This window comes from Carcharodon carcharias, chromosome 2 (assembly GCF_017639515.1).
Source record: "Carcharodon carcharias isolate sCarCar2 chromosome 2, sCarCar2.pri, whole genome shotgun sequence".
In the NCBI taxonomy this organism is placed as follows: Eukaryota; Metazoa; Chordata; class Chondrichthyes; order Lamniformes; family Lamnidae; genus Carcharodon; species Carcharodon carcharias.
In genome coordinates, this window is record NC_054468.1 from 42,019,039 (window position 1) to 42,033,295 (window position 14,257).

General features: G+C 43.6%; 1 protein-coding gene across 6 annotated transcripts in view; it reads right to left on the reverse strand.

The window, feature by feature from the left end:
• The window catches only part of LOC121293264 (lisH domain-containing protein ARMC9), a 114,731-nt gene that overhangs the window by 20,706 nt on the left and 79,768 nt on the right, over positions 1 to 14,257 (reverse strand). For all 6 annotated transcript variants that reach the window (XR_005946478.1, XM_041216157.1, XM_041216165.1 and 3 more), the window contains 4 exons: positions 11,845 to 11,935; positions 11,404 to 11,527; positions 2,666 to 2,805; positions 748 to 824 (listed from right to left, as the gene is read on the reverse strand). Coding sequence is in view for 5 of the 6 variants with exons in the window: in XM_041216157.1 (XP_041072091.1) it covers positions 748 to 824; positions 2,666 to 2,805; positions 11,404 to 11,527; positions 11,845 to 11,935 (432 nt within the window). In the remaining variant the exon portion in view is untranslated. The remainder of the gene's footprint in view (positions 1 to 747; positions 825 to 2,665; positions 2,806 to 11,403; positions 11,528 to 11,844; positions 11,936 to 14,257) is intronic.

A 14,257-nucleotide genomic window follows, 5' to 3' on the forward strand; every position in this document is an offset into this window, starting at 1 on the left:
GCAAAATTAGTCAGTGTGCACAAATGCGATGGGCTAAAAGCTATCTTATGTGCTTCAACCTGTATGATTTATGATCGCACACTTACACAAAAACAGTTCACCCATTTCACTTGTACACCAGGGCTCTCTCTATCCTGGTCCTCTTCACAAGAATGTGAAAAGTGAAAATTCCATCAGAAGATTACAAGTAATTTTCATCCTACCACATTATCCTTCTTAGGGTAGCATCTTACGCAATAAATCTTCAAAACAGTTTTAAAATGAAATGCATTTAGTAGATTATTTAGTGGTCTCTATCTCTATGATGAAGAAATTCAGACATCGGACTAACCATTACGACATAATTACTGTATGCTTAATTAATAAGTAATGTATATATAAAATATGTGTAATTTTAAAAAGCCTTGTGCTTACACATGTTCATCACACTTCAACCATAATCTAAATATAAAAAGCTATTTTCCACTGGTTATTCTGATCTTGATAATCTGTCCTCTCCCCAGAGCAACAACTGGGGAATTCACAAGCAGCTGCCAATTTACAAAAACTTGTAAACTTACAACAATTAGCCTGTTTAGGTAATTTCTCCATAGGAAATATGCAGGTAGAAAATCCCAACTCCAGTCTACCCCTGAACCATGCCATGGACAAGCATTGAGTGCATTTAAACAATTTTAAAAAGTCAACTAAATATTTCCAGAAACAAAGTAAATACTTAGATTTTTACCATGCACCTAAAGATAGTACCTCATGATTTTCATGACCCAAAAGATCAGACAATACTTTCAACACTCGTCTTGCATCTTCTACACATTTCCGTTTACCTGAAAGGTGGTAACACATTTTCTTTAGACTTTAGCTGGTTGAAGTACAGAAGTCCTTATTTATGAAATGTGATTCAAGCATGAACATGTCTGTTTGATTATTAAATAGTAGGTTATCTAAATCATGCTTCCAATGTGTTGCAATAAACATCATAAGCAGGGCCCAATCTGGATTCTGACACATTCCTTTCCATTTATATCAGTGAGAAGAAGGAACAATACTAATTAATCAAAGGGATTAAAATGATTTTAGATACCTTTAAAAGCAGTGGTGGTTTCTATCCAAATTGGTACCATTCTAACAGCACAGGAATCCAAATGCAGCTGAATTGCTAGAATTATCTCTGTTATTGTTCTATATCATGGAATTTTACAGTCTGTCTCAAATGGAAGCTGATCATATAAAAATTGGATGCTAAACTGAGGCAACAGTTACCCATTGGACTTGTATTTCTTCTAGCAGCTGCTTTCAGACAGGCATAGTTGGAAAGCTAGGGTGGGTTGGCCAACTTTTCAGGCATAAATGGGCTGTAGTGTAAGAAACCGGAAGAGAACAAAATAACCTTAAGAAGTGAGACACTCTCAATCCCTGATTTGTATTGAATTAGCTAATCTGTCAATTGAATTTGGGGCTCAGAATTCATCTTAATATCCTGGTTTTGGAACATTGTCCAAAGTGTCTTTCTGAAGTGCCAGACAACACGGGGCAGTCAGGCTGTGATGGTTCCTAAACTTAACTTTCAGTCTGGACAGATGAATGAATAATGACTGCTGGACAAGGTATCAAAAGATTGAAAGTCCCCATGCCTCAGGAGTGAAAAAATAAAATCAAAGAAAAATGAGGAACAGATGAAAAAGACAATTTCATCTTTAACAAAAATAAATTAAACATTTCTGTTTTTGAAAAAAAACTCAAGGATTGATAAACAGATGGTGTTACAAATTTCAGATCTGCACTTGATGTCCACTAAGGGTCATCACACTGGTTTCTGCACTTATGACCTTTACAGCCTAATATCCAACCATATGAAAAAGGTTGGTTGGGGCCACTATAATGTTGGTATGTTGTAACGTGAATGAAATATGATGAACTTGCATATGACCCTATGCATGTTTCTCCTTTCTTCCAAAAAGTGGACTGATAAACTTTTCAATGACATTAGGCAAGTTCTAAACCAATGGGCTACTTATTTTCTTTTACAAAGAAATGTGAATAAGAAACATTTACCGTGAATTTTACCCTATTTCATATCATCCCACATACCATTGTAAATAACGAAGGAAGAAACAAACAAAGCACGCCACACCTTCCTTCTTCACCTCTTTATGGTAGGTGAAAAATACCACCTTGGATAGATGTTTTGTCTGAGTCTAATTCCTTTTTGTGCTGAATCCTAAACCTCATCTCCAGATGCTGCATGTTGTGGATTTAACCTCTGTTCAACTGAATTTAGCTTAAATAGCCATTTCTTAATACACAAGTCCTCCCTCCTAGGTTAAGATCAGCATTCTGAAACAACAAACTTATTTTGGACATTTGGATAAAACTTGGATCTTATAAAGCATTTTGAAAGGAACGAGCATGAATTTCTAGTGCTGTGATTGAAATCACTGTTCTGGCGTTCCAGGTTTATTCAGAAATTATGCACTTTCACAACCAACAAAAGATGATTTCCACTGTGTACCAGGTGTGGCAAAATCATAAGCATGTTGTTTACAAAGGTGCTTGTGATTTTGCTACACCTGGTGCACAAGGAAAATGTTCCCTTTATATCTTTTAACTTTTCATTGTGCAATCACAGAGAAGGTTCACTGGCTGGCCAGTGATATTATAACCGTACCTTGGGTCCGAAGGCAGAGGTTCATAAACAGTGCAACAGAATATTCCAAAGTGTAATCTGACAATGAATCCGAATCCTCCAGTACGCTCAGCAGCCAGAAAATAATGTTATCTCTGACCATAGCTGACTGCAGTGCTCGTCTGAAAAGGAGGTAAATGTCAATATATGTTAATTGTATTGCTAAGGTTAAGGATAACATGTGAAAGGTTTGAGCACATATAAAAAGGGGACTGTTGGGTCACTGGGGGTGTTAGTAGGTAAGAGCAGACATATGTAAGGTTGTATTCTGTAAGTAAACCAACCATTAAGAAAAGGATATGTGTCTAGTTTCACACTTCATCATCTGACTTGGAATCCATTTAACAGAAAAGAGCACTTTTTAGAGCAATATCCCAAGGATTTTCAGGAACATTACAGTTGCAGAATACCTTATTTTATTAAAGATACCAGAAAGCTAACCATTTGGATTGACAAATTGTCATGGGCTGGAATGGCCGGTGGGATTGATACTGGGTGTAGGCACGATTTAAAAATTGCAGTCCCAAAAGGCCTGTCTGGATTCCGGTGCCTCTAGGACGTCTACAATTTTCAAAAGTGAGTGCACGGTAACTCTTTCTGGAGTTAAACAATTAAACTAAATTAACAAAATTAGGATAAATCAAGTGCAGCCCCTAATTCAGGTCAGCTGTAAAACTAAGAACAAAGTTTAAAGGAAACTTACAAACTTTAAACCAAAATGTGATTAAAGGGGTCAATAAAACACCCCAGTCCCCGCGGTGCCCACCGAGCACGGAAGGCCTCGAGAGTGCCGGCAGACACCGCGTGCTCCCTCTCCAAGGATACCCGGCCACGAACGTAGCCGCGGAAGAGGGACAAACAATTGGACGGGACTCCCCTGTCGATCGCCCGCTGCCTGGACCTGTTAATGGCCAACTTGGCCAGGCCCAACAGCATGTTCATGAGGAGGTCCTCCTCCTTCCCGACCCCCTTCCGCACCGGGTGTCCATAGATCAGGAGCGTAGGGCTGAAGTGCAAACAAAACATTAATAAAAGGTTTTTCAAATAACTAAAAAGGGAGTCTCCAGTTCCTGCCAGTTCACCAGCCAGGATTCCTCAGCAGGGCAGAGATGGACCCCCAGGTAGAGAAGGCTGGTCCTGCTCCAGGTGAAATGCCTGAGCTCCTCGGGTGAGTGCAGGGTAAGGGAACGGGGAACCGCTCACAGTCAATTAAAGGCTCATTAAGATCCTTTAGGAACTTGTTACTGGGCCTAGGAGGTTGGCACTACAATTTTCAAAGGAGATTTTGAAGAACCCTAACAGTCTTGCACATGCTACTGCACAGCTATCAGTTCACAGTGGGGCAAAATAAAACTTTAACACTGAAACTTGTAGAGCCCTTGGGAGTCTTGCACCAGATCATGCACATTACCTATGTTTTGGCTGTTTGAGCACCACTTTATGCCTTTATACTGCTGGCCCTCTGAGGAGCTATCGAACCTCTTCAGCAAGGCAGCAGCTGTGCCCATCATGGATGCCATTTGCTTTTGTCACTTGCGCTCTGCTGGCAGTTCCCACCTCCTGGAGGCCACCACAAACTGGCACTGAGCTCACCTCCAGCAAGTGAGAGCAGTTTAAGGAGAAACTGTTCAGTGAGAAAACAAGTTCAGCCAGATGGAGGAGAGTAGAGGTGGATGGGGATTGTTCGGGCCTCTGTTCGAGGAAGAAGCGTAGAGCCATCAGACCATGTAGAGGGATTGGACGTCCATGGTGAAGAGGAGGTGGTTGGGGCCAGGGAACTGGAAATTGTTGATATGATGTAGGGTGTCAGAGGAATCACAGATGTAGGTGGGAAGAGACTGGACAACGGGAGAGAGAATGGAGTCAAGATAGCAAGAAATGAGTTCCAAGCCTTAGGTGCTTGCTGGTGTCATGTTGCAGCTTGCTTTTACAATAACAATAGCTCTGTGACAGACTATCACTTTAAAAACGTGGGGCATTGTGCCAGTACACTTCATTTTTAAAAAATATTCAATTATGGAATGTGGGCATTGCTGGCGAGGCCACCATTTATTGCCCATCCCTAATTGCCCTTAAGAAGGTGGTGGTGAGCTGCCTTCTTAAACCGCTGCAGTCCACGCGATGTAGATACACCCACAGTGCTGTTAGGGAGAGTACTCCAGGATTTTGACCCAGCGACAATAAAGGAATGGAGATATAATTCCAAGTCAGGATGGTGAGTGGCTTGGAGGTGAACCTCCAGGTGATGGTGTTACCATGTGTCTGCTGCCCTTGCCCTTCTAGATATTAGCAGTCGTGGGTTTGGAAGGTTACTGTCTAAGGAGCCTTAGTGAATTCCTGCAGTGCATCTTGTAGATGGTACACACTGCAGCCACTGTTGATTGGTGGTGGAGGGAGTGAATGTTTGTAGAAGGGGTGCCAATCAAGCGGGCTGCTTTGTTCTAGATGGTGTCAAGCTTCTTGAGTGTTGTGGGAGCTGCACACATCCAGGCAACTGGACAGCATTCCATCACACTCCTGACATATGCCTTATAAATGGTGCACAGGCTTTGGGGAACCAGGAGGTGAGTTACTCGCCACAGGACTCCTAGACTCTGACCTGTTCTTGTAGCCACAGTATTTATTTGACTATTCCAGTTCAGTTTCTGGTCAATGGTAACCCCGAGGATGTTGATACTGCAGGATTCAATGATGGTAATGTTACTTGCCATTTGTCAGTCCAAGCTTGGATATTGTCCAGGTTTCGTTGCATTTGGACACGGACTGCTTCAGTAGCTGAGGAGCTGCAAATGGTGCTGAACATTGTGTAATCATCAGCGAATACCCCCACTTCTGACCTTATGATGGAAGGAAGGTAATTGATGAAGCAGCTGAAGACGGTTGGGTCTAAAACACCACCTTGAGGAACTCCTGCATTGATGTCCTGGGATTGAGATGCTTGACCTCCGACAACCACTACCATCTTCCTTTGTGCTAGGTATGACTCCAATAAGTGGAGAGATTTCCCCCTAATTTCCATTGACTCCAGTTTTGCTCGGGCTCCTTGATGCCACTCTTGGTCAAATGCCAAGTTGATGTCAAGGACAGTCACTCTCACCTCACCTCCGGAGTTCAGCTCTTTTGTCCAGGTTTGAACCAAGGCTGTAATGAGGTCAGAAGCTGTGTGACCCTGGCAGAAGCAAAACTGAGTGTCAATGAGCAGGTTATTGCTAAGTAAGTGCCACTTGATAGCATAGTGATGACCCCTTCCATTACTTTACTGATGATCGCGAGTAGACTGATGGTAACTGGCCGGGTTGGATTTGTCCTGCTTTTTGTGTGCAGGACATGCCTGGGCAATTTTCCACATAGCCGGGTAGATGCCAGTGTTGTAGCTGTACTGGAACAGCTTGACTAAGGACGTGGCAAGTTTTGGAGCACAAGTCTTCAGTACTATTGCTGGAATATTGTCAGGGCTCATTGCCTTTACAGTGTCCAGTGCTTTTAGTTGTTTCTTGATATCACGTGGAGTGAATTGAATTGGCTGAAGACTGGCACCTGTGATGCTGGGGACCTCTGGAGGAGGCTGAGATGGATCAGTCACCTGGCATTTCTGGCTGAAGATTATTGCGAATGCTTCAGCCTTATCTTTTGCATTGATATGCTGGGCTCCTCCATCATTGAGGATGGGGATATTGTGAAGCCTCCTCCTCTATTGAGTTGTTTTATTGGTCCACCATCATACACAACTGGGCGTGACAGGACTGCAAAGTTTAGTTCTAATCTGTTGGTTGTGGAATCGCTTAGCTCTGTCTATCACTTGCTGCTTATACTGCTTCACCAGGTTGACACCTCATTTTTGGGTATGGTTGGTGCTGCTCCTGGCATGTCCTCTTGCACTGTTCATTGATCCCTTGGCTTGGTGGTAACGGAAGAGTGGGGGATATGCTGGGCCATGAGGTTACAGATTGTGGTTGAGTACAATTCTGCTGCTGCTGATGGCCCACAGTGCCTCATGGATGCCCAGTCTTGAGTTTCTAGATCTGTTCAAAATATATCCCAGTTAGCACAGTAGTAGTGCCACACAACACGATGGAGGGTATCCTCAATGTGAAGATAGGATTTTGTCTCCACAAGGAATGTGCGGGGGTCACTCCGACCAATACTGTCATGGACAGATGCCCTGCAGTAGGCAGGTTGGTGAGGATGAGGCCAAGTATGTTTTTTCCTCTTGTTGGTTCTCTCACCACCTGCTGCAGACCCAATTTAGCAGCTATGCCCTTTAGGACTCGGCCAACTCGGTATGTGGTGGTTCTACTGAGCCACTCTTGGTGATAGATATTGAAGTCCCCCACCCTGAGTACCTTCCGCGCCCTTGCCATTCTTAGTTTTTTGTCCAAGTGGTGTTCAACATGGAGGAGCACTGATTCATCAGTTGGGGAAGGGTGAGATGGGGGCTGGCGGCGGTATGTGGTAATCAGCAGGAGGTTTCCTTGCCCATGCTTGATTTGATGACATGAGACTTCCGGGAGTCTGGCGTTGATGTTGCAGACCACCAGGGCAACTCCCTCCCAACTGTGTACGACTTTGCCACCACTGGCACAGGACATACCCAGGGATGGTGATGGTGGTGTCTGCGATATGATTTGTAAGGTATCATTCCAGTGAGTGTTACTATGTCAGGCTGTCACCTGACTAGTCTGTGAGGCAGATCTTCCAATTTTGGCACAAGCCCCCAGATGTTGCTAAGGAGGACTTTTTGTTGCTATTCATTCATGGGATGTGGGCTTCGCTGGCTGGGCCAGCATTTATTGCCCATCCCTAGTTGCCATTGAGAAGGTGGTGGTGAGGTGCCTCTTGAACCGCTGCAGTCCATGTGGTGCAGTCCATAGTGCAATTCAGAAGAGAGTTCAAGGATTTTGACCCAGCAACAGTGAAGGGACAGCGATATATTTCTAATTCAGGATACTGAGTGGCTTGGAGGGGAACTTCCAGGTGGTGGTGTTCCCATCTATCTGCTGCCCTTGTCCTTCTAGATGATAGCGGTTGTGGGTTTCAAAGGTCTAAGGAGCTTTGGTGAATTCCTGCAGTGCATCTTGTAGATGGTACACAATGCTGCTACTGCGCATTGGTGGTAGAGGGAGTGAATGTTTGTGGATGTGGTGCCAATCAAGCAGGCTGCTTTGTCCTGGATGCTGTCAAGCTTCTTGAGTGTTGCTGGAGCTGCACTCATCCAGGCAATTGGGGATTATTCCATCACATTTATGCCATGTAGATAGTGGACAGGCTTTGGGGAGTCAGGAGGTGAGTTACCCGATTCCTAGTCACAAGATTCCTTGTCTCTGACCTGACCTTATAGCCACAGTATTTATATGGCCAGTCCAGTTCAGTTTCTGGTCAATGGTAACCCCCAGGATGTTGATACTGCGGGATTCAGTGATGGCAATGCCATTGAACATCAAAGAGCGATGGTTAGATTCTCTCTTGTTGGAGATGGTCATTGCCTGGCACCTGTGTGGCGCGAACCTTTCTTGCCACTTATCAGCCCAAGTCTGGATATTGTCCAGGTCTTGCTGCATTTGGGCATGAACTGCTTCAGTATCTGAGCAGTTGCAAATGGTGCTGAACACTGTGCAATCATCAGCAGTCATCCCCACTTCTGACCTTACGATGAAAGGAAGGTCATTGATGAAGTAGCTGAAGATTGTTAGGCTGAGGACACTGCCCTGAGGGACTTCCGCAGTGATGTCCAGGCACTGAGATGATTGACCTCCAACAACCACAACTACCTTCCTTTGCGCTAGGTATGACTCCAGCCAGCAGAGAGTTATCCCCCTGAACCCCATTGATTCCAGTTTTGCTAGGGCTCCTTGATGCCGCATTTGGTCAAATGTGGCCTTGGTGTCAAGGGCAGTCACTCTCACCTCACCTCTGGAATTCCACTCATTTGTCCATGTTTGAACCAAGGTTGTGTTGAGTTCAGAAGCCAAGTGCCCTGGCAGAGCCCAAACTGGGTGTGTGAGCAGGTTAATGCTAAGCAAGTGCCGCTTGATAGCATTGTTGATGACCACTTCCATTACTTTACTGATGATGGAGAGTAGGCTGATGGGGCAGTAATTGGCCGGGTTGGATTTGTATTGGTTTTTGTGTATAGGATATACCTGGGCAATTTTCCAAAAAGCCGGGTAGATGCCAGTGTGGTAGCTGTACTGGAACAGCTTGAATAAGGACGCAGCGAGTTCATGAGCATAAATCTTCAGTGTTATTGCCGGAATATTGTTAGGGCTCATAGCCTTTGCATTATCTAGTGCTTTCAGCCTTTTTTTGAGATCACATGGTGTGAATTGAATTGGCCGAAGGCTGACATCTGTGATGCTGGGGACCTCCGGAGGAGGCCGAAATGGGTCATCCACTTGGCATTCTGGCTGAAGTTTGTAGCAAATGCTTCAGCCATATGTTTTGCACTGATGTGAACTCCCCCATCATTGAGGATGGGGATATTTGTGGAGCCTTCTCCTCCAGTGAGTTAATTGTCCACCACCATTCACGACTGCATGTGGCAGGATTGAAGAGCTTAGACCTGATCCGTTGGTTGTGTGATCAATGCGTTCTGTCTATTACTTGCTGCTTATGTTGTTTGGCACGCAAGTAGTCCTGTGTTATAACTTCAAATGAGGTTGACACCTCATTTTTAGTTATGCCTGGTGCTGCTCCTGCCATGCCCTCCTGCACTCTTTATTGAATCAGGGTTGATCCCCTGGCTTGATGGTAATGGTAGAGTGGGGGATATGCCAGGCCATGAGGTTACAGACTCGAAACATTAACTCTGTCTTTCTCTCCACAGATGCTGTCAGGCCTGCTGAGTTTTTCCAGCACTTTTTGTTTTTGTTTCAGGTTTTCAGCACCCGCAGTATTTTGCCTTTATTTTAGGTTACAGATTGTGTTCGAGCACAATTCTGCTGCTGCTGATGGCCCATAGTGTCTCATGGACGCCCAGTCTTGAGTTGCTAGACTTGTTAGAAATCTATCCCATTTAGCACGGTGGTAGTGCCACACAACATAATGGAGGGTATCCTCAATGTGAAGAATGGACTTCGTCTCCACAATAACTGCTCAGTGATCATTCCTACCGGCATTCTCATGGACAAATGCAGCTGCAGCAGGCAGCTTGGTGAGGATGAGGTCAAGTATGTTATTCCCTCTCATTGGTTCCCTCACTACCTGCCGCAGACCCAATCTAGCAGCTATGTACTTTAGGACTCGGCCAGCTCAATCAGCAGTGGTGCTAATTGAATTACCCCACACAGAGTACATTCTGCGTCCTTGCCACCCAGGTGCTGTTCAACATGGAGGAGCACTCATTCATCAGCTGAGGTGGTGTGGTATGGGGTAATCAACAGGTTTTCTTACCCATCTTTGCCCTGATGCCATGAGACTTCATGGGGTTCGGAGTCAATGTTGAGGACTCCCAGGGCAACTCCCTCCCAACTGTATACCACTGTGCCACCGCCTCTGCTGGGTCTGTCCGGCCGGTGGATGGTGATGGTGGTGCCAGGGATGGTGGTGCCATTATCTGTAAGATATGGTTCTGTGACTTTTGCTTGACTAGTCTGTGAGACAGCTGTCCCAATTTTGGCACTAGCCCCCATATGTTAGTAAAGAGGGCCTTGCAGGGTCAACAGAGCTGAGTTTGCCATTGTCCTTTCCGGTGCCTAAATTGATGCCGGGTGGTCTGTCCAGTTTCGTTCCTCAAACTTTGTACCAGAGACTTTGGTTTGATACAAGTGAGTGGCTTACTAAGCCATTTCAGAGGGCATTTAAGGGTCAACCGCATTGCTGTGAGTCTGGAGTAACATGTAGGCCAGACCAGGTAAGGACAGGAGATTTCCTTCCCTAAAGGACAGTAGTGAACCAGATATTTTACAACATTCGGCAACGGTTTCATGGTCATCATTTGTTTCATGGTCCAGATTTGTATTGAATTCAAATTCCACCATCTGCCATGTTGGGATTTGAACCCAGGTCCCAGAGCATTACCCTGAGTCTCTGGATTACTAGTCCAGCAACAATACCGCTACACCGTCGCCTGCCCCCCAACTTACATATTAAACACGGCTTATGTCAGAAACTTCCCCAATCAAGCAATTTTCTGATTAGCTTTCTAATTTGAGGCAAATTGTACAGCTCATGAACTGAATCAGTGTGATACTCCAAAAGCAAAGTCTGTGACTGTGGTGATTTGTCCTCGATCGTCCTTGTTGGCTTTTTGTGCAGCTTTTGACATACCACACCATCCTCCTCCAACAACTTTCCTCTCATGTGATTCCACCCGTATTATCCATTCAATCATAGACAGAGCATATCCAGATAGTTTCACTTTCTATTCCTGCACCATTACCGCTGAAGTCTCCCAAGCATCTATCCATGGTCTCTCCTCTTCTACATCTATAGCATTCATAGATATGGGGTCAGCTTTTCTGTATACACATCCCCCCTCCCTTCAGCACAGAACTGGTGGCTGCACCTTCAGCCACCCACGCTCCATGGTCTGGAATTCTTTTCTGAAACGTATCCGCCTCTTCGCCTTTCTTTCCACTTTTAAGATATTCCTTAAAACATACCTCTTTGACCAAACTTTCAATTAATTCCTCCCCATATTTCAAGATTCATTTTCTGCCTCTGAAATACCCTGGTATATTTTTCTACCTTAAAGGTACTAGATGAATGAAATTTGTTATCACCTGAGACTAAGTTTCTGTAGGGCTCCTAACACATTTTCTCTAGTTATGGAATCCTCCTCTTCAATCTCCAGTGCTTCTTCAAGTATCTTCAATAACACTGTGCTCTGCGCCAAATACGTTCGGCCTGATACACAGAAGAGGAGACAAAACAGAACTGTCGAACCATGTCAAAAGAGACTGTTAATAACACAAAAGCAAAATACTGCAGGTGCTAGAAATCTGAAATAACAACAGAAAATGTTGGAAACACTCAGCGGGTCTGGCTGCATCTGTGGAGTAAGAAACAGTTAATGTTTCAGGTCAGTGATCTTTCATCAGAACATTTGTCAGATTGTTAAGAAATCAGGTTTAATATAAATGGGGAGTAACCACATAAGTTAAAAAAAAAGGCTTTTCAAAATTCAGATAAATATCAACAAGGGCATAAAAATAAAGACTTACCATGTGACAGCGATGCAAAACCATTGATTAGTCGTGCTGTATACTGTCTGACAATCTCACTCTTTGAATTTAACAAATTAATTAGGCTTCTCTGCAACAAGGAAAATATTATTTTCAATCTTTTACTTAGTATTTTTAGAGATAGCTTAAAACAAAATTTTCTGATTATTTTGGATTAATAAATTAATTTTAAAACTAAAGATTTTACTCTGTCATCAGTAGAGTCTTTCATTAAGTGCTTAGTCATATTTTTACAGATAGCCTGTTTTAATTATTGATAATAGTAAGATCTGCACTTACTATCATCTGCACTTCATTTTTATATTGGGAAAGCAAAGCTTAGACATAATAATTTAGAATACAAACTCTGTAACTCCACAGGTCAGTAGGTCAATGCACTACATGGTTCTCCGCCATAAAGACTATGAACATTCAGATTCAGCTCCTAGCTTGTACTGAGTCAGCCATAGGATAGACAAGGGCAGGATGGAAAATACCCTCATGGAACATCTTTTATTCGAAGAACTGGATTAATAAAAATTTTATTTTGTACATCATACTGTTGCACATGAAAAAAAAATCAGTATTCTGAACAATTACTTCCTCCAAGTATTCACAAGGGAGACAGACAACATGTGCTACATGTACTTCACAGCACTATCAATAATTTCAACATAAATGATATGCTAGCTATAAGAATATAGATATGTTTTTACATTCTTCCAGTACAGAACAAAGGCATAAAAACTAATGTAGACAGAATTAGTTTAAACTGTGTGCTCACAAATCCTTATCTTTTCCCCTCAACAACATTGATAACACTAAAGACGGATGAAACTTATGGCCACAAACATTATATTCTGTATTGGCACATATAAATTATTAACTAAATGATCTAGTTGGCATGAATGATATAATATGGAGCGAAAAGCACTGTAAGGCAAAAATGCATATCAGGCACAAAATTTGGATGGCATTATGGACACTGATTGCCGCTTGGGGGTGCACACTGCAGCATCAGCCATTTTCAGCATGGCCTAGGTGGCACACTTTCTTAAAAACAGCATACAGGCTGGCACCCCTTGCCAGTTCTGGAAGCAACTAAGTTGTTGATATCATGACATCACACAGCTCCACCAGCAGATGTGACACCCATTTTGCAAACTTAGACCATGCAGTTCCATTCAATGAATTTGCATGCCGCTCACCAAAAATCAAACTTTCAAATGCAAGAGGGGCTTAGCACTGGTTATTTGAAAGGGCCAGCCCAGAAGAAGCAGATGAGGTGCTTTTCACTTACTTATGCTTAGGCTGAGTTTGTGGAAGTACTGTGCTGTATTTTTGAAGTTAATTTTTGAGAGTAGGTGTCTAAAGTCAAGGTGATCAGGGGACAGCGATGTTAACCTGATGAAGCTACAACACACGATTACATGCATGCTAAAAGAGCAGCATACAATATATAGAGCTAAACCATCCCACAACCAACAGATCAAATCAAAGCTCTGCAGCCCAGCTATTTCCAATCATGAATGGTTGTGGACAATAAAACAACTAACATTCCCATTCTCCATGATGCAGAGCCCAGCATTTCAGTGCAAAAGACAAGCCTGAGGCATTTGTAACCACCTTCAGCAGAGTGCTGGGTGGATTATCTATATCGGCTTCCTCCTGAGGTTTTCACCATCATAAATGCTAGCCTTCAGACAATTTGTTTCATTCCACGTGATTTCAGCAAAAGGCTATGAGCCCCAAACAAGATTCTGGTCATGGTGCTGAAAACTTGTGCTCCAGGACTAGCTGCACCCTTAGCCAAGCTGTTCCAGTACAGCTACAACACTGGCATCGACCTGACAACGTGGATCATTGTCCTTTCCACAAAGAACAGGACAAATCCTATCTGGCCAATTGCCACGCCCTCAGTCTATTCTCAGTCATCAGCAAACTGAATGGAAGGTGTATTCGATAGTGTTATCAAGTGACACTTGCTCAGCAATAGCCTGCTCACTGACATTCAGTCTATGTTCCACCAGCTTCACTCAACTCCAAGTCCAGCCTTGGTCCAAACATGGTTAAAAAAGCCCAATTACTCAAGGTGCGAAGAGACAGCCCTTGACACCAAGGCAGCATTTGTGATGATGTTAACATCGCTGTCCCCTGATCATCTTGACTTTAGACACCTACTCTCAAGAATTAACTTCAAAAACACAGCACTGTACTTCCACAAACTCAGCCTATGCATAAGTAAGTGAAAAGTACCTCATCTGCTTCTTCTGGACTGGCCTTTTCAAATAACTAGCGCTAGGCCCCTCATGCATTTGAAAGTTTGATTTTTGGTGAGCGGCATGCAAATTCATTGGATGGAACTGCATGGTCCAAGTTTGCAAAATGGGTGTCACATCTGCTGGTGGAGCTG